Source organism: Micropterus dolomieu, linkage group LG20 (assembly GCF_021292245.1).
Source record: "Micropterus dolomieu isolate WLL.071019.BEF.003 ecotype Adirondacks linkage group LG20, ASM2129224v1, whole genome shotgun sequence".
Taxonomy (NCBI): Eukaryota; Metazoa; Chordata; class Actinopteri; order Centrarchiformes; family Centrarchidae; genus Micropterus; species Micropterus dolomieu.
Genome location: NC_060169.1, coordinates 30,968,027 through 30,986,887, shown reverse-complemented (window position 1 = coordinate 30,986,887; position 18,861 = coordinate 30,968,027). Strand labels below are relative to the sequence as shown.

The window sequence follows — 18,861 nt, the reverse complement described above, 5'->3', positions numbered from 1 at the left end:
TACTTGTAGAATCAATGTGAATGAACACTGACGCTGCTCTGGTGTTCTACAGGTGGCTCAATGCCTCATGTTTATGGTATAAATGCTTTGCATACATTATAGTAAGCCGCAACATATAATTTGAAGTATGAAGAAAAGACATAAATGAATGCCTGTGAGTAAAACAATCTTCTGTTACAATGGTTTTCTCTATGACAATCACAGAATAGAGATGAGAGTTAAACTTATATATTTACCGCTACATCACTGATATATAGTGATACATGTGGTCCACTAATCATCATGTTCTTTGCGCTTTGTCTCTGTTACCAAGACAAAGAGCTGACCATTTGCTGTTTCTGATGATTATAGTCATTGTCATTCATTACACATCCCTGACAGTACAAAAAATAAGAGTGTGTCATTTTGACTACGTGCTCTCATGTGGACTCTTCAGTAAACCACTTCAGCACATGGGCTTTGTTCTCTGTCACCCATTTGATGTTGGCTGCAGTCTTCTCTATAGCCTGCTCCAGGGCCAAGGTGGCTGAGCCAAAACCAACATGGAGGTTGTCTTCTTTGAATTTCTTCAGCTGAAGAGAGATCAACAAAAAAAGTGAAAACTGAATTTCTGCGTTTGTTATCTTTCTTTCCCCCTAAATACCCTCAGGGAAATACATTGTGTATTCTAGTGTGGTTATGGCTGTGTGGGCTGCATACCTCTTGTAACTCAAATTCTGTAGAAAATCTCTTTGTGATTCCATTGATGAGATTAGAAAAGGAAAATGATCCTCTTCCATACCTAAAAAAACCCAAACAAAGATGCTTATCACTTTAAAAATGTAGTGATATACTGGTGGTGAGCAGCAGTACACTGGAAAATGTGCAAATAAAGTCTGGTGCACATGTGAAGGCTCAAAAAACAGGTGCAACACAATCAGCACTTATTACATGATTATTAATGCTTCATTGTCAAGGACTCTTGACTGTTCAAGGTAACTCTATCTAGGGCAGGCTTGAAGAAATGCTTGCAAACTCAGCAAACTGGTGGAGTGAGTGAAGGAAAAGTAGCACCATGTGTACTTGGAGAAATTACGTTTCTACCTAGAAAAAGCTTCTGTGGTTTCTGTGTATAATATTATTATTCAGTCTTTAATTCAGTCCTTGACAGTGCTGACTGTTTTTCCAACAAACCCTGCTGTGAGGAGTGAGCTCTTACTGCTGGAAAAGGTAGCTCCATCTTGCTCTGACAAAGTTCCAGGCCAGCGGCATCCCCACAACGTTTCGGGCGATATATTGGATGGTAGAGGTGGTGTCTTGTTTGCGGATCTTAGTTGGGTCTAGGGTGTACTCCAGATACCTGGCTCAACCAAAACTTTGTATTAGGAGGAAGTCATTTCCAAAACACTATTTTAATCCAATTTAAGAAAAATTAGCTGAAGATCAGTAAATATTTTAAACATCTGGAGCATGTTCTGGCAGAATGCACTGCACATATTAGACATGACACAATTGCATGAAAGTCAACAGAAAGATGGAAGCAGGCGTGGCCAAATGCAAATTTGCTGTCTAGCTGGCACAGATTAAAGGGGCTATGTAGTTTTTCAAGGGTTTATCAATAAATCACTTTTTTACTGCCAATTTGTCAACAGGCTGTAACCTCACTTGGAAATGAATCACATGCCTGTATCATAAATGTATCAACGTATCATGTCGGCTAGATGAAGTCAATTTAACATTATCATGGAACAAGCATAGATTGCTTTAACCTCCAGCCGATAAAAATATTACTGTCACATTGCAGTGGGAGTTTACCTCACATGTTTTCTATGTGTGTCGGAGTTTGCTTGCTCATGAGTTCGGGCACACGTACAAGCACACACCTGGTTGCAATCTAAAACTGCACCACTAGTGGCCTCTGCAAACTACATATTGACTCTTTAAGGTGACAATTGATCTATGCGGGTAGAAAATAGTTTAACTTATAATTTATGCATTCTGAGCTCAGCCAATGTCTGAGTTGTCACACAAACACATGCAGTTGGTGTGTATGTTGCTAGCTATAGCTACAGCTGATGGTACAGGGCAAATAGACACACTGCACAAACAGTCGGTTAAATTAGCATGACTCACACAAGGCTAAAATTTGCTAAAAGTGAGAATATGTAACTTTTGAACAACCTAATGGTAAATTCTCCCTCTTACAAATGAAAAGTTGAATTAATTGGGAACAAAACCCAATTGCTTTTTTGGTCTACTATAACCATTGCTTTATGGTGACTAATGTTAGCCACTACTTGCAAATATTAGGTAGACATTGCTGTGGGACTGACATTAGTCAGTCATTAGACAGTTTGTTGACTTTAAGACTTCTCTTATTGTGCCACTGTTAGCATTTATGTTTGTGTGTCAACGTCCTTTAATTGTTACTCTCACTTTAAATCATTTTACAGGAAAACTCCAGTTGAAACTTTTGTCAGAGTGGCTATCTTGTTTTGGAACAAAATGTCAGTGAATGTAATTCTTATCAACCAAGTTAGTGTCTTTGAAAGTACAGAAAACAAAACTGTTACAGTGTTGTACATTGAAAAAAGATAATTGATAAATAGATGATTGTCACATTCACAAAACACTTTGAACGAGGATACTCCCACGAAATCTGAATGTTGCATATACCTGTTCAAAAGCCAAGGTGCTTTGGTACAGGCCATGGCCGACCTGAGCCTGGAAGCTTCAGATGCCAGAGTGGCGTTCTTGAACATTCTCCAGGCAAAGTCCCACTCCTTCACACCACCGAACGCTATGGCACTGCAGTAAACTGTGGTTTTCAAGTTGGGATGGATCCTGGTCAACATTAAGGCAAACATACAGTGGATAATGAATACCAGACACACAGTCCCACACCTCACACACACACTGAGTTGGTGTGTACACGTTTGTACAGTTGTTTTCCTGGAATTCACAGCAGTCCAGTCCAAAAGAGAGAACAGATGAAAAAACTGACCTAAACTGCTCCGTACTCACGGGTTGACATCTGGATTTTCCATCCACTGTCTGTACCAGCTTTTGATCAGCTCACTGCAACCTTCCACTCCCATACTGCAGGCTATTCCAATAGCATTGATCTGATTATATCTGAGAAGGGAGATGTTTGAGAAAACTGGGGGTAACTGCAATATAGCATGACTTGAGGAAAGGGTAAATCCGGGGTCCAAATTAAATATTGGATTGAATTCAATTACAGTATGTCACCTGATGGTTAATTTATCTGCTTTTTGCTTTAAAAACACATCTTCTGGTTTAAGAGTTCTTACTGGTCAGTGTGTCCTTCAGGTACTCTGGTCCAGTTAGCTGTAATCGTCTTGAAGTGCTCAAAAAGTGGTTGGATTTGTTTCTTGAGGTATGCCTAAAAATAAAAATATATTGGCTTGGAGTTTTTATGTCCAGTTGTTTTACACTCTCCCATTATACACTTCTCCTGTTAGTATCAGAATGAGTTGGGTCAGAGTGGCTTATTAGGATTATTAGCAAAGCAGTACTAACCTGTAAAGCTCCATAGACTTCAGTGCGGTCAAACATGAGGATGTAGTAGTCGAGGTTTCTCAGAGCTGACTCCCAGGGGATGTAGTCTCTTTCCTTGGAGAGGTATTTGGTTGTTCTCAGGGCCAATGTTGTATTAATCATTTTGGTTCTACACAAAGGGAACAAATCTTTCTTTGCAGACATACAAAATGTAAAGGATGTAATACTTTAAATACTTATTTTTCTTTACCTTGCTAGGTTGAATGCATCATCTATGATCTGTGCTCTGTTGATGATTGACAAAGTCTGAAGAAGATGACACACACAAACATATGGAGGTCAATGTTGTCATGCACATACAACCAAGCCTGTGTGGTAAAGCAGAACAGAAGAGTTGCTACTTTTGCAAAAAGCCATGATTACGTTGTTCTGTTCTTAAGCACATATAAGAATGGAGTCTGGCGAGTCAACTGAATTCAAGACCAACTGAAAATGCAGTATCAAGAATCACATTTCTGATAAAACTCTGAAACCCTACATGTGTGTGCCTGTATCGGCTATGTGATTGGCCAACATTCCCAAACACAGCATCCACTTTTAAGTTGGAATGACAAATAAACTTGAAATTGAACTTGAGTGGGCAAGTCTGTCAAATGCATAATGTACACCTTACCCTCGTGGACATGCAGCACAAATAAAACCGTCACTGCAACTTTCAACGAGTGAATGGGCATGCGACTCACCTTATGGTTGGTGTTGAGCAGGGAGAGGAGGCGATCCCAGTTTTCAAGATCATAGTTCACCCTAAAGTATCCAGATACATTGGTGTTCGCCAGCACCCAGTCCTCTCCTGAAACTTTCATCAGACTGTTGATGTCTGATGAAAAATATTAAAGAAAGATGTGCAAAATATTCAGTTCATGCTATTGACCAAAGTCCACTAATCTAATAGGAAGTATTTTCTTCTCTAGCATGCATGCTAGAAGAGCAGTGATTGTTACTATGACCATACCCGTCTTTTGAAGGAGCCAGTACAGTTGCTGCTCCACACCTGTCTTCATCCATTTAATCGGGACAAACCACGTATAACTGGACAGATAAGAGATAAAGATGTCAGGCTCTTGGATAGTCTTTCTGTCGGACTATTGGATGGTTTGCCATTTAATTTGGTGCATTCATGTTCATTCATTCTGGATAAACTGTGATAACTTTGATGATCCTCTTGCTTTTCATCTAGCGCTACCATCAGGTCAAAATTTAAACACAAAATGTTTTAGTGTTTGACCAAATACCTGCAAAACCAGTGACATTCCCATCAGCCTCAGCTATGCTTTTTGTTTAGTGCTAAGTAACAATGAGTGTGCTAAAGTACTAAACTAAACTTCACACAGCGTGTAAGCATTGTCATTTTGAGCATGTTAGCACGCCCATGTTAGCATTTAGCTTGAAGCACTGCTGTGTCTGTAGGTAAACAGCTTTTATTGACAGCTACAATATTTACAGTAGTTTGACTCCAAGACATAGGCCTAGAGCTATTTTGTTTGGCAGACATTCATATAAATAGCAGATATTAAGGAATCGAGGTCTTCGTTTTCTGTCTACATGGAACTTACAGGACAAGGTAAAACTGATTCCTACTTGAACTGAGAGGGCCTGTCCACTACAGAGTCTGGATCCAAGAGGAAGTGTTTTTGGGTTATGCTTCCTGTCCGGGTATCAATAGTGACCACTGGGAAACCCATCTGAAGAGTCCAGTGGTTCATGATGTTGTGGACAGTTTGAGGAATATGCATACCCGGTGTGTTTTCAACTGCCTGACAACAAACAGAGGGTAGTGGGAATTTAAGAAGAAGTACACACACACACCCAAAGACATATTGTTGTTTCTGTGAAGATTTTAACTTTACCAACCTGTTGGAGGTGATCCCACAAGTCTGTATACACTGTGTTGCCGAAGGCGAATGTGTTCAGGTAAGACTGAGAAGAGAAAGCACTTATGAACAGCAGATCAAGCATCAGTAACTGTCAACACATTGCTGTAATCAAGATGTTAAAGTTGTATAAAAATGCATTAGTCAACATATTCGGATGTCTTATGAGTCAACATCTTAACCACCGGAAGTGACAGCTCATACCTTTCAAGCAACTAATATTTAGTAATCTTGTGATTTACCAGTCAGTCTAAAATAAGATGAATTTACGTTGATCAGTCAAACCCACAGACACGTCAGTACCAGTCGACACACACACACGCACTGGCAGCAGTAATAATGTGATGAGGTATTACAACAAAGCAACTACTCACACTGAGTCCTTTGGCAAACACAGGCTCAGTGAGAAATTCTGACAGCATTCTGAGCACCGCTGCTCCCTGAAAGCAACAAACACAGAAACCACCAGAATTTGGTTGACTTGAACTTCTCATAACAACAATGGATTCTACATTCAGTCCATAGGAAATATTAAAACAACATGTTTCCCTGATGGTGCAATATAGCACCTCATACAGAAACACAATTCATGGATGAATGGGGGGGGGAAGACTCAGTACTTGGTAGGTGCTTGTTACGAGGACCAGACCTTGCTGTAGGAGATGGTGTTGAACATCTCGCTGATCTGAGAAGGGTCATTGACCTCCTCTTCTCGGCGGGACAGTGGGTGGGAGGAAGCCAGGGCATCCACAGCAAACACCTTGTGCACGTCAGACAGTACAATCTGGTCTTTCTGCAGCCAAGTGGAGAGATGAGAGGTTTTCTGACCCATATCTGTGAGAGGTCCATGAAATGTAACAGAACCTTTCAAGGCTCACTGTCTTTGGAGGTACAAGCATGGCTCTTACAATGTTCCAGGTGGGCTCGGCATAGTCAGCTCCAAGGTACTCCACATATGACGCAAACCCCTCGTTCAACCACAGGTCATTCCACCATTGCAGAGTCACCAGGTTGCCAAACCACTAAAAAAACACAACAGAAAGAGTAAAGAGATAAAGACCTCTAACACAGTGGGTTAAAAGTATGGGCAACTGACTAACCAGGGACTTCAGATAATTCCCAACCGCAGAATTTCATCACTTATGAGGTCAGGTCTTAAATGCATTTAAAAGGGAACTGGGATAATTTGTCCCAAGGCGAATTCCTGTTGTCTGGTTTTGCAAAGGGAGATTGAGTACTCTGGCGAAATTTATGTTTATGACACTACAGTGTTACTCACAGTGGAAGAAGCCTTTGCTGAGAGTGAGTTTGCGCCAAATGATTATAACCCTCTATTTTAACTTACGATAAGATTGTTTTCTCCAGATCACTTAAACTGGAACTGATGTGATGACAGCAACTTGGCTAAAATATTATGGCCTACCATGTGTGCGAGTTCATGAGAGATTACAGTTGTAACTCTCTCTTTGTTTCCAGTGGAGGATATGATGGGGTCAAAGAGCAGGGCCGTCTCCCTGTATGTAACCAGCCCCCAGTTCTCCATTGCCCCAGCATTGAAGTCAGGCAGAGCTATCTGATCTGGGGAAGACAAAGCCATTAGAAATGCATCAGACCACCAAAACAGTTTCCACTGAGTCTTAATGTGAAAATGAATTTGACATACACATCTAGTTTAGATGCCTTGATTGGTGAACTAATTGATTCACTAGCAGGACTTATTGACCTTTTGAGTCATAATCTATGAGGTATGTTTGCTTGACAATTCAGAGACAATAGAGCATATTTGGGATAACATACATGTTGTTGTCTAGTCTGATTTTTGCTTATAAGCCATGCCAGTCGCAGGGGATGGCAGTGTCAGACTGTCATTTGGTTGGTCGGTCTATCCACCACGTGGGTCCAGACTGAATAGCTGTTAGATATATTGCCAAGTTTGTACAGACACTCATAGTCTCCAGAGGCTGAATCCTAATTACTTTGGTGATCCCCGACTTATCCTCTAGGGCCAATATGAGGTTGACATACTGTGATTGTGAGCGAAATGTCTTAACAACTGTTGGATGGATTGTCATGAAATTTGGTACAAACATTCATGTCCCCGTCAGGATAAATTGTGGTAACTTTTTCAATCCCTTACCTTTGTATATAATAACACATTATACCTACTAAACCTCAGGGCGTTAGCATTGTCATTGTGAGCATGTTAGCATGCTGAGGTTAGCATTTACCTAAAGAGCTGGTAACATAGCTGTGGACTAATCTTGTTGATTCACTACTACTGGTTCCTTGTAATGTTGTAAAGTAAAAATAACAGCAAATGTGCAAAGTGTGCACATAATGAGCAAAATGTTCCATTTGGAACGACTGAATGCTGGGCAGGGCTGGACTGGCCCAGACCGGCCTGCCGAATAAATAATTATTTTAAAACATTTGGCTGCATCAGCCTCAAGGGACTTCAACCTCTTCACTCTCAGTTTTTAGTTAGAAGTTAGAATGAACTGGACCAAAAGTAATTGGCTAGGAGAGAGAGGCTGACAGATGTAATACACAAACTGAAGTTTATTGATGTGATTGGGACAGCCCAGTGTCAAGAAAAAAAAACAATGGGCTGATCTACCGGTTTTATGGGCCGGTCAAACAAAAACAAAGAACAAAACATCTGCCAGATGACCCAGTCCAGCTCTGATGCTGGGCTAAGTGAGATAAAGGAAATGAGATTAATATTTCCATCTGCCCAGGAAAATGTTTGCCTAAGCATGTTGATGCAGAGTTGTCCTACCTGACTTTGAGAGCGGATACGTTGCATTGTAGTAGCGCTCATAGAACTGAAGGATCGGTCCTGTAACCTGGAGAGCATAGTCACCCTGCTTATCATCTATGGCTTTTCTTCGAGCCCAGATTCGGACCTGCAAAGAATTTGACAACTTTTAGTGCACAATAATGAATTAAAAAAAATATTTTTATTGCATCAAGGATTCACAGGAATATAATCTATTTAATGTGACCTCCTGACCCTTGTCATCATTAACATTGGTTGTTTGAACTGCTTTTAGCGTATGATCCAGAGTAATTTGTATGACCACACCGGTAATGTCAAACAGATACAGGGAACTTCTTACCAACAAATTGTTGTTTAGGGTTGAGTTAATGTCAACAAAGTTACAGACAATAAATGCCAGCAGATATGTGGACATTCTCTCTGTGGGCTCAAATGTAGTCACTCTTAAAGGCACGCCAGCAATGACAGATTCTGCAGTGTCTGTTCAGAGAGGGGAAGAGTTAGACTCTGACACTTAGCATGACCAGCATCCAATTTCTGATGAACAGTTGGAAGATATTAATTATTTACAATGAAACTGATTCACACAATACGTATACGTTTTTGTTATTGTCATTTGCTCTCTGAAAATCACTTTTATTACAAACCTGTTAAATATCTTGCATAGACCAACATACAAAGAACACATTTCTTTGTATTGCAATTAATTGAAATTTTTTTCTATTCTTATTTGATCTGCTTTTGTGCTGACCCTGAGAATTAAGATGTAACAAACGTTTTAAAGGACAGAATTTTTGTGTTTCTAAAACGAACCAATTTCTCTGCCGTTAGACAAGGCCACAGTGTTTCGATCGTGGAAGATGGTCACATTGAAGATGGCTTTCATAGCTGGCTCGTCAAAGCAAGGGAAAGCTTTCCTGGCATACGTCGCTTGCATCTGCGAAGTAGCGACAACTCTGCAAAATGTTCCAATTAAACATTAACATAAAATTGACATTAACCAAGTGAAATGCTCCAAAGTCCCACCAAGAGGACCATTTGAACCACATTAACTCTCACTGTCAAGAGCACAATGATGGTGCGCCATTATGTTATGCTATGTCATTGCTTACTTCTTCACACCATCCTCAATGTATTCACTCCTGTAGAAGCCTTCCAGGTCATCTGCCAGCTCCCCCTGAAACTCAGTGTAAAGCACATATGATGCTCCAACATGTAGTCCGCTGCTTAGCTGAAGAACCAGATACTCCGTCTTCACAACAAGCCAAGACTTTTGTATAGCGGGCGCAGTGGCTTCACCCAGGCCACTCAGCTTAGCATGGTGCCCGGAGAAGGTGGTGAGGTTTAGCTTGTTAGAGTGGATGATGATGAGGTCTGTTTCCTTTGTACATCTGAAGACCACCGCTGAACGTCCAGTGAAGATGTACAGGCCGTCTGCGTTGGGCTTCAGCCGTGGCCACAGGGTCACATTGTAGGAGACAGGTACGAGGGAGACCGGAAGTCTGTAGTAGTCCCAGGGCTCCTTCGGAGTGATAGGGGTGGTGGGGGGTGTAGGCATGCTGGTGCTGTTGGGTACTCCATCTCCAGGCTTTCCTTGATTCTTTGCTCTTTCCTTGTCGTAGGCAATGGACAGAGCTATAATCGTAGCCAGAGCACTGGCTGCCAGAACAAGCATCCCAAGGCCCACATTTTTACTGACATAGTAGACTTTCCCCATGTCTGACTCAGGAGGTCAGAGAAGAACTCTGAGGACTCTCAGTCTAAGTTTGTCCAGCACAGCAGGTCTCTTCCCTCCTCAGTTAATGGTTGAGCTATTAGCATGGCAAAAAACACATTTTCAAAACACCTAGGGAGAAATGGAAAGACTTTGGTTATTTAGTCTGCAACTCAGCTGGTCTTCGTAAATTCATGAATGTCATGATACACCGTGTTATTCAGAACTGGCATTGTAATTTCATTGTTTCTTCTGTACAGGGCCCTATATACAAGCTGTGGGGCCACTTCATCTCTTGGTCCTTGTCGCTCATGCATCTTTTGAAAAATGTTGACAAATGATTAAGCTAACAACCGTACACATTAAACTGTGATTAGGGTAGTCAGTGATGAACAGTTCTTACCACATTTACACAAGTAATAACAAGGGTATTACTTTGTGTTGAAAAGTGGTGGGGAACATAAGGGATAAGATCACGAGACGTGAAGATGCATAAGAACAAGACAAGAAGATTTTAACACTATTTTGAAGAAATATGAAATGCTGAAGTATATGAGTCCTCCCCCAGAAAATTGGAGCATTGAACACTTCCTGGAGACATTTTTTGCTCCAATTTATGGTGGAAATGACTTTTTTTTATATAAAGGGAAACAAAGCATTCAGCTGGCAGGTGACAATTCATAAACATAAAAATATAAATATTAAAGAATATAATGCAATAATCAGCAGCTTGTTTTTTTACTTCTTTCTTTACTTCTTACTTTTGTTGAAGAATGCACATTTGTTTCTTCTATTTAACAACATTTCTTGGCGCAAGCTGTTTTTCAGAACATTTTTAACAAATCCTTTCAAAAAGTGATTTCAAAATGTGCTGGGGATATTTCCCCATCCTAGTGACACCTATGAGTAATAATAATCTGTGATTTGTGCTAAGTCTGCACAGTTTGAAATCTCACCACATTTCAACTCTCTTTTCTCAACTTACTGTATCCTACAATTACTTTACTATGGTTAAATGAGGTTTGCTAAGTATATCATGCTTAAAATAATATTATTTTCTTCATGTTTATTGAAGCATTCATCATTCCCAAGGTATAAGACAATGCTAAAAAAAACCCCATCTTAGTAGCCCTACAATGAGAAAATGCTCACTATACTACATAATAAAAGACAACTGAACAAGACTTTACAAGTCATATTTAATTTGCAGAAACAAGAAGCCAAAAAAATCAGCTTTCAAATAAATGATAGCCTTTACATTGCTGTAGAATTTCAGTACATTTAATCTATTTTTGTGTCCGAGCCCATAGTGTAAGTTAGTGGTTCAAAGCAAAATAATTAAAACTCTAGAAAGTTTAATTTATAATGGTGATAATAACAACAATCTACAAAGTACAGTATCTCAAACAATTTATTCAGCCATTTTAACTTAGTTATGAAATTACTTGCTTAGAAATAAAACATTGCAAACAAAAACAAACTTTTCATTCCAGGATTTTCAAGGGACCTCCTTCCATTGGGGCCCTGGTTAATCAGTCCCACTTGGACTAGCACATGAGATAATCAGACAGAACACACACAGCCAAGCAGGTGACAGGAATCAGGGAATTAAACAAATGGAGAACAGGCAGACAGAAACCAAGCATGAATCAAACACCAGACAACAGACGATAACAATAAACCAAGGCACAGATCATGATCATGAGAAAAATATAACGTAAATGAAAATATCACTTTATGCAACGTCAGCAATCAGTAAAAAAAAAAAATAAATTAGAAAAACAAACAATAAACCAAGAGTGCCAGTCTGATGTATATGTGTTTTTGCATTAATGTAGTGGAGCAGGATTTTCATACATGTTAATATTACAAATATAATGACCAGGATGAGTGCATCAGTGCTTTTAAGTTGCGCAGCAGGCTGACGTAAAAATTTTTTAATTCTGTGCCCGTGCTGTCGATTGATGTTTTTGCACACAAACTGGTCATTTCCCTGACCCTGTCATTTCCCTGCTAACTTCCTGTATAGCCTCGTTCAGCATTATTATTGCTACTAGCTGCCCGTTGGAATTTGTGTCATGTTGGCTAGGCACAACTAACAGTTCTCTCTTTAGTAAAACAATAACCAGCAGTGTAAATGATGGTCATAACAATATCTGGATTAGTTTATGTCCAACAACAACAATCACAGTGTGACTTTACAAAACAGGCTCGTTAAGCAACATTTACAACTGAATATTATCAGTCTGACATTTTTATGTAACCCTAACTGATGCACTATAGACCATAAATGCTTGAATAAAATAACTGTTTCAATGGAAAGTCATTAAAATGTATTAATTCTCTAAAGGATCATTTGTAGGACCTCCATTTAGTTTGTATCCTGGAGGCTTTTAAGTTTATTCTCAGTGAAAGAAACTGCATACTGAAGAATGACAAGTTAATAGCTTATTTCCATCTCCTTATCAATAAACATCAATTAAAGGCAAGAGACAATGTCATGGGACACCAGTGGCTTCAAAGCAGCTCAGACTCAAAAACAAGGTACAAGGTAGATTTATTAATCATTTTACAACACAGGGTTATATAACAAGATGATGGTATCCTGCTTGACCTATCAGCTGACTTTGACACAGTCAATCACAGGATCCTGCTATCCGCATTCTCAGCAATGGTCATCTCAGGCAAAGCACTCCTGTGTTTCGAATCCTACCTTTCGGAGCGTTCCTACAATGTTTTGTGGCAAGGACAATTATCTTCCTCCCGCTGCCTATCCACAAGGGTGCCCCAAAGCTCGGTGCTAGGGCCCCTTCTCTTCTCAATTTACACCACCTCACTGGGGCTGATCATTTGCTCGCACGGCTTCTCTTACCACTGCTACGCAGACGACAACACAGCTCTACTTATCCTTCCCGCCCGACGACCCCAGCGTCTCAGTACGGATCACGGACTGTCTCTCGGACATATCTGCAGGGATGAAGGCTTGCCACCTTCAACTAAACCTCTCTAAGACTGAACTCTTGGTCATTCCAGCCAAGCAATCTATCCACCATAACATCACACTACAAATGGTGGTGAGAAACCTGGGTGTCATGATTGATGACCAGCTGTCCTTTTCAGACCATGTTGCTGCTGTCTCTCAATCGTGCCGCTTTGCTCTATACAACATAAGAAAAATCAGGCCCTACCTCACTCAGTATGCCACCCAGCTTCTGGTACAGGCCATGGTTATCTCTTGCCTCGACTATTGCAACGCCCTCCTAGCGGGTCTTCCAGCTTGTGCAGTGAAACCCTTACAAATGGTTCAGAACGCAGCGGCGCATCTGGTTTTTGATCAGCCCAAAAGGACTCATGTCACTCCATTACTGAGTAACCTTAACTGGCTTCCCGTGGCCTCCAGAATCAAATTCAAGTCACTAATGATTGCATACAGAGTGGCTACTGGGTCTGCACCCATCTACCTAAACTCCATAATACAAGTTTACGTTCTTTCTCGCCCGCTACGCTCCTCCAACGAAAGCCGTCTGGTTCTGCCATCCCTTCACACAAAGCAATCTCAGTCCCGGCTGTTCTCATCTGTGACACCATGATGGTGGAACGAGCTACCACATGCCCTCAGAGCAGGGGCGTCCCTCTCTAACTTCAAGAAGCGCTTGAAAACTCATCTCTTCTGAGAACACTTCCTCTTATAACACCTCTAACTCCTAACCTCTAACATGCACTTCCTGTGCTCTTCTTCTTCTATCCCCTTATAATTATCTTGTATTGAATGCACTTTTTGTTAACTCTAACTTATTTCCCTAGGTTTTTGAGCCCATTGATGCGATATGTGCTATTATTACTAGTATTTATTAGTGCTCTTACTAGTATGTATTGTCACTTGTAGTTGTTCTGTATTTGATGCTCTGTTGATGCTTGTGTATTTTTCCTCAAATATAAGTCGGTTTGGATAAAAGCGTCTGCCAAATGACTAAATGTAAATGTAATGTAAGTTGTATTTCCCTTTATGCTACTCACAAAAAGCGAACATTATAAACAAAAATGATATACACTTGATGGGTGGATAACATGTCATAGAAATTAAACTATTTTACATGGTGCAGTGCTGCGGATTAATTTAGAAATCTCCCAGCTTGAGGAAAGAAGCTGCTCTGCAGCAGGGTGAACAGGCTGTGGCTGGGTGGGTACTGTCCTTTAGTATCCTTTGGGCTCTGCATAGGCACCTCACCTCACCGATATCACTGATGCTCAGGAGATGGGTACCAATGATCTTCTGAGCTGTTTTAATCACCTTCTGCAGAGCCCTCCGGTCCTGGGCCGTGCACATCCCATGCTAGTTTCCAATCAGGAAGCTTTCTATTGTTCCTCTGTAAAAGCTGACAAGAACTTGGCACGGAACTTTGTCGTGGTTTCTTTAAGTGTATTCCCAGGAACATGAAACTGCTCACCTGCTCCACCTCAGCACCACTGATGTAGACAGGAGTTTGTGTCTTTATCTCCCGTTTCCTGAAGTCAACGATCAGCTCCTTGGTTTTGCTGACGTTGGTCAGTAGGTTGTTCTCTGTACACCAGTCTGCAAGACTATCAATATTCTCCCAATATGAAGTCTCATTGTTGTTTGAAATGCCGCCAATGATGGTGGTGTTGTCCGCAAATTTCACAATAGAGTTGTTTCCATATTGGGGGATACAGTTGTGGGTGTACAGCGTGATAAGGAGGGGGCTGGTTCCGGTGTTGTACACTAGAGTGGAGGCCATCAATCTTAACTTTCTGAGGTCTACTTGTGAGGAAGTCCAATATCCAGTTGCAGGGTGTGGTACTCTTGCCCAGAGTACTGAGTTTGCAATCAGTTTAATGGGGGAGATTGTGTTGAAAGCTGAGCTGGAACCCACGAACAGCATTCTGATGTAGGTGTTGTGTTTCTCAAGGTGTGTGAGGGCTGAGTGAAGGGCAGTGGAGATGCCATCTTCTGCGGATCTGTTGGCTCTGTAAGCAAACTGGTCTGGGATGTTGTTCTTTAGATACTGCAGAACCAGTTTCTCAAAGCACTTCATCAGAATAGGGTTGAGTGCCACAGGGCTTCAGAGTCAGACTAGACACTGCAGATTTTTAGGTACAGGGACGAAGCTGGTCTTGAAACAAGTGGTGTGACAGTGATATTTTAAAAAGGTCAGTAATGACATCAACTAGCTGAGTACAAAATCCTGACTGTGCGACTTGTGGTGGTGAAACATTCCTCCTTTCCTTCCTATGTGATAGCATGTACAGATGTTTCCTCTACACGGTCATCATCTAACATTCAACCATGAGAAACACCCAGAATCGTCAGCAATGTCAGCAGATCTGTCAGCTGTTCATAAGCCGGTGTTGGCTTTGTCAATAAAAAAAATTCTTTTCTACATTTCTCTTAAACAAGTATTTTATAAAAACTGTTTGATGATCACATTATTTTAGGGTAAAGAAACATCTATTCAATATTTGCTTAAACTTATTGTATTTATTTTGTTGCGTGTCAAAGTTCATTTTTGACCTTGAACATTGGCTGAAGTTGTGTACTCTTCATGTGATGACAACCACATCTCCATGACAACTGAGCAAACTTTATCTATAGACTGTGAGTTGCTGTTGTTGAAAGTCCACAACTCACGTTCCTTTTAATGATTTAGTAACATTTACAACTGCCAAACGTGATTTATTGACTTTCTAACAAGCTCTTACACTAATGCTTGTCAGTGATTATGTACTGGGAATCTTATTATTAGGACCAGAGGGAAGACTGGCCCACCAACACCTCTTCCAGCAGTAACTGTTCCCAGGATGTCTACCATCCAGGTACAGGCCAAGCCCAAACATGCTTAGCTTCAGTCATTCAGCAGTAGCAGGGTTGAGATTGACATGGCAGCTGGCTTCTCTCAGTTTTTTGAATCCTGGGCATGTCTGGCTTCCTGAGTTGCCACTAGCTGCACCTGCTGGTAATCACGCACCTGTTCCTGATCTGCCATCCCTACCTCTTCTTAAGGAGAGAAGATTTCCCTTGATACTGGAATATGTGGAAACAAGTTTACCTTGGCTGACTGAAGCTACACACAGTCTATGACAATCTTGTGATAAAGGAACAAAGCTTTTAATGAAAAGATAAGATTTCATTCTAACCTGTCTTGGTATTGCAGCCTATTACTTTCCGTAGAGCAATAAATGAAGCAATCAACATCTGGCAACTTTAACTTTAATTGGCTGAGCAAGATGAAATAGTACCAGGCACATTTTATCAGGCTTATCTACGGCTGAAAAGATCAATGAGATCAAGAAAAAAACGACAAAAAGAAAAAGATATCCTCCACAGTCACTGTAACTCAACACCCAACAGGTACAGAACATCTGGAAATGATGGATCTGAATCTAATTAAACTCTGCAGACTAAGCAGACACAACTGTAGACGTTGTAGGACCTCTTGGTAATACAAAACATGCTCTCAGCCATATGTGTTTTGCCATGCAGTGCCTGAAGTAACAGCGCTGTATGTCCTGTGTACACACAAAGAAATATTAACCAATGACTTTTTAAAAATGCTTTTAGTTTTATACTATACTATACTTCCCCACAAATGTAGAAAACTGTAACTGCAGAAGCAGAGAAGCTGAGAAAGGGGGTTTGAGATTTGTTTTGTTATTTTTTTAGGCTGGATGGCAAACAAATAGATGTTTAGCTTTATTATTTTACACAATAAAGTAATTTGAACCTACATAGTAAGCTACCAGTAAAATGTAAGTACAGTACTCTGCCCTCTGGATAATCCTCACTGAATGCAAGTAGAAAATACAAATAGATTGTTTAAGAGAATAATTTAAACAGCTTATGGGAATTAAATGTTTGCTAGGCGTTTGTCTGTTATTATCAATATTTATATTGAAATCAACACAATTAATTAATAAGCAATGTAGTACATACATTGCATATGTGATTTGAAGGTAGCTTAACCAAATCACATGAATTTATTGTGAGTCAACAGCTGAGATGGCAGCTACTGAGATCTGCTAAGCTAGTTGGCTTTAGCAGGAGGATTTAGCCGCAGCCTCATATAGTTATGTGGAATGATGTGACAGTTCATTAAAATAGTAAGTAAAGTAAATTTAGTTATGTTATGTACATTTAACTTCTTTGTGATGGGTTCCACAGTTACTGTTGTGGCTTGACTTTTGGTTCTGTTTTGCAGTTTGCACAGAAATTATACATCACTACAAAAGATCTTCAACTGGTCAAATACGTTAGTTACTACAATTTGCTTTTGCAGGGGTGTGTCTGTTTGAAAATATGTGAAAAATAATTTAAATTGCTAGATTTAAGATTGGTTACTACAGGGCTACATATACAATATCAAATCTTAATCTAACAGGTGCAGTCTGTGCTAAAAGCCTAAAATATTATGTTTTTCAGGGTGAACCACTATCAATCCGTGAAATGGGTAAGCAGCGGTTAACAAGAAAGTAGTGGAAATTTATAAATAATTCTATTAGATAAGATAAATGCTTCTAATGTCCCGATTTTCCCTTAAGCCAAGTTAACCCCTTGACGCCGACTGTTGCGAATGGCAAAGACCGGTTTGTTATCATATGAGTAGAAATCATTATATGCTCTGTACAAGATGCATTTTATTGAAAATCAAAATAGAAGTAGTTAGTAAAAGTAGAATAATTCTGCTTTTTGAACAGAACTGTGAATTACTGGTGACAAGACTTAAAATTGTGGTGCCTGCCTTCTTACTGTAAATCTTAGATTGGCTGATGTTTTTTCATCATTTATCTGGACTCTCACATGGCTATGTTTCTTGCTGGGATCAACAAAGGTAATCTTATCTCAAGAATGTGAAGGTAAAATACATTTTAGTAACTTTTTTGCATTCATCCTAGCTACACATGAACCTGTGACCTACGCTATCTGCTCTGTGTGCTCTCCCCTCCACACTGTACTGATAAGCTTCAGCCAGCTGTGGGAGCCGAAAAGTTTACGTCCAATACAGCCCATGCTGGAACAGACAGCTCATGCACAGCACAGCCAACAAGTCAAACTAGGACTCTGAGTACATGATTAATTATCTCCTAGTTAAAACAACAAGTGCTGTTTACTGTTTGCACACCACTGAAATAGTGGTTACAAGCCTCGTTACACGGAGATCTTTCATTTGAACTGAAACCAGTGAAATCATATGAGGCAGAAAGAGAAGCAACAAAGACTCAAATGCTGGTTTTGTACTTTAAACTTTATAGGCCAATAATCTTTATTGATCATTGTTTTTCATTATCTCACAGTGGATATATTCTGACTATACTGGATTTATACACCACCTTTGAACAAGGATCTTTTTGTTGCAGAACAATTTTAAGAAACCTTCTCCAGTGTAAAAGAAGCAGTGCAACATTGCACCACCACCACATGCCAAAAAGCTGTAAAGCTAATACACAGGCTACTACAGTACTGTTGCTGTCAAGTAACAAAACTTACAACAAAAGGACTGACCTGGCATGCAGCACGTTGGATAAATGACCATGTCAAACATTGGGAAAACAGTACATACCAAACCCTGTGTGGCTGGATGTCCAATGCAAACCTTGTTTTAAGTCGGCATCAGAGGCAGAAGTTGAGCTGGAATGATCCTGGCTGATGTGCAACACTCACAGTCTGCATCTGTGAGGGTGGAGGAGGTGTGAGATACCACAGGTTTTTTTCTAGGGATGTAGGGAGGGAACAACTCAACCTCAATCCCCTGCCCCGCAAAAATCCCTAAATTAGTGGGAAGGGGGGCTGAAAGAATGCGGCTGTATCAACAAGACTGCAAACTCATTGTGACTGAGCAGAAGGAAGTCAGCACATATGGTGCATATGATCCGCAGAAGTAGTGTTCGGACCATTTGGATGCAAGTTTCACATGACGGCTGAC

The 18,861-nt window shown here is 40.3% G+C and overlaps 1 protein-coding gene across 2 annotated transcripts; it reads right to left on the bottom strand.

The window, feature by feature from the left end:
• Window positions 1-39: 39 nt before the first annotated feature.
• Window positions 40-18,820, bottom strand: LOC123958830 (aminopeptidase N-like). 2 transcript variants are annotated; one of them, XM_046032496.1, is made up of 21 exons: window positions 18,499-18,820; window positions 9,324-10,057; window positions 9,025-9,167; window positions 8,552-8,691; window positions 8,212-8,338; window positions 6,856-7,010; window positions 6,341-6,454; window positions 6,082-6,225; window positions 5,807-5,872; window positions 5,413-5,478; window positions 5,140-5,315; window positions 4,514-4,590; window positions 4,245-4,378; window positions 3,752-3,807; window positions 3,523-3,670; window positions 3,294-3,385; window positions 3,004-3,114; window positions 2,656-2,823; window positions 1,199-1,339; window positions 700-781; window positions 40-572 (listed from the first exon to the last, which is right to left on the bottom strand). In XM_046032496.1, the coding sequence occupies exons 2-21, from the start codon at window positions 9,926-9,928 to the stop codon at window positions 420-422; spliced, it is 2,898 nt and encodes a 965-aa protein (XP_045888452.1). In that variant the 5' UTR covers window positions 9,929-10,057; window positions 18,499-18,820; the 3' UTR covers window positions 40-419. The 2 variants fall into 2 exon arrangements, with proteins under 2 accessions (XP_045888452.1, XP_045888453.1); XM_046032497.1 differs by having other exon boundaries at window positions 18,532-18,820.
• Window positions 18,821-18,861: the final 41 nt, after the last annotated feature.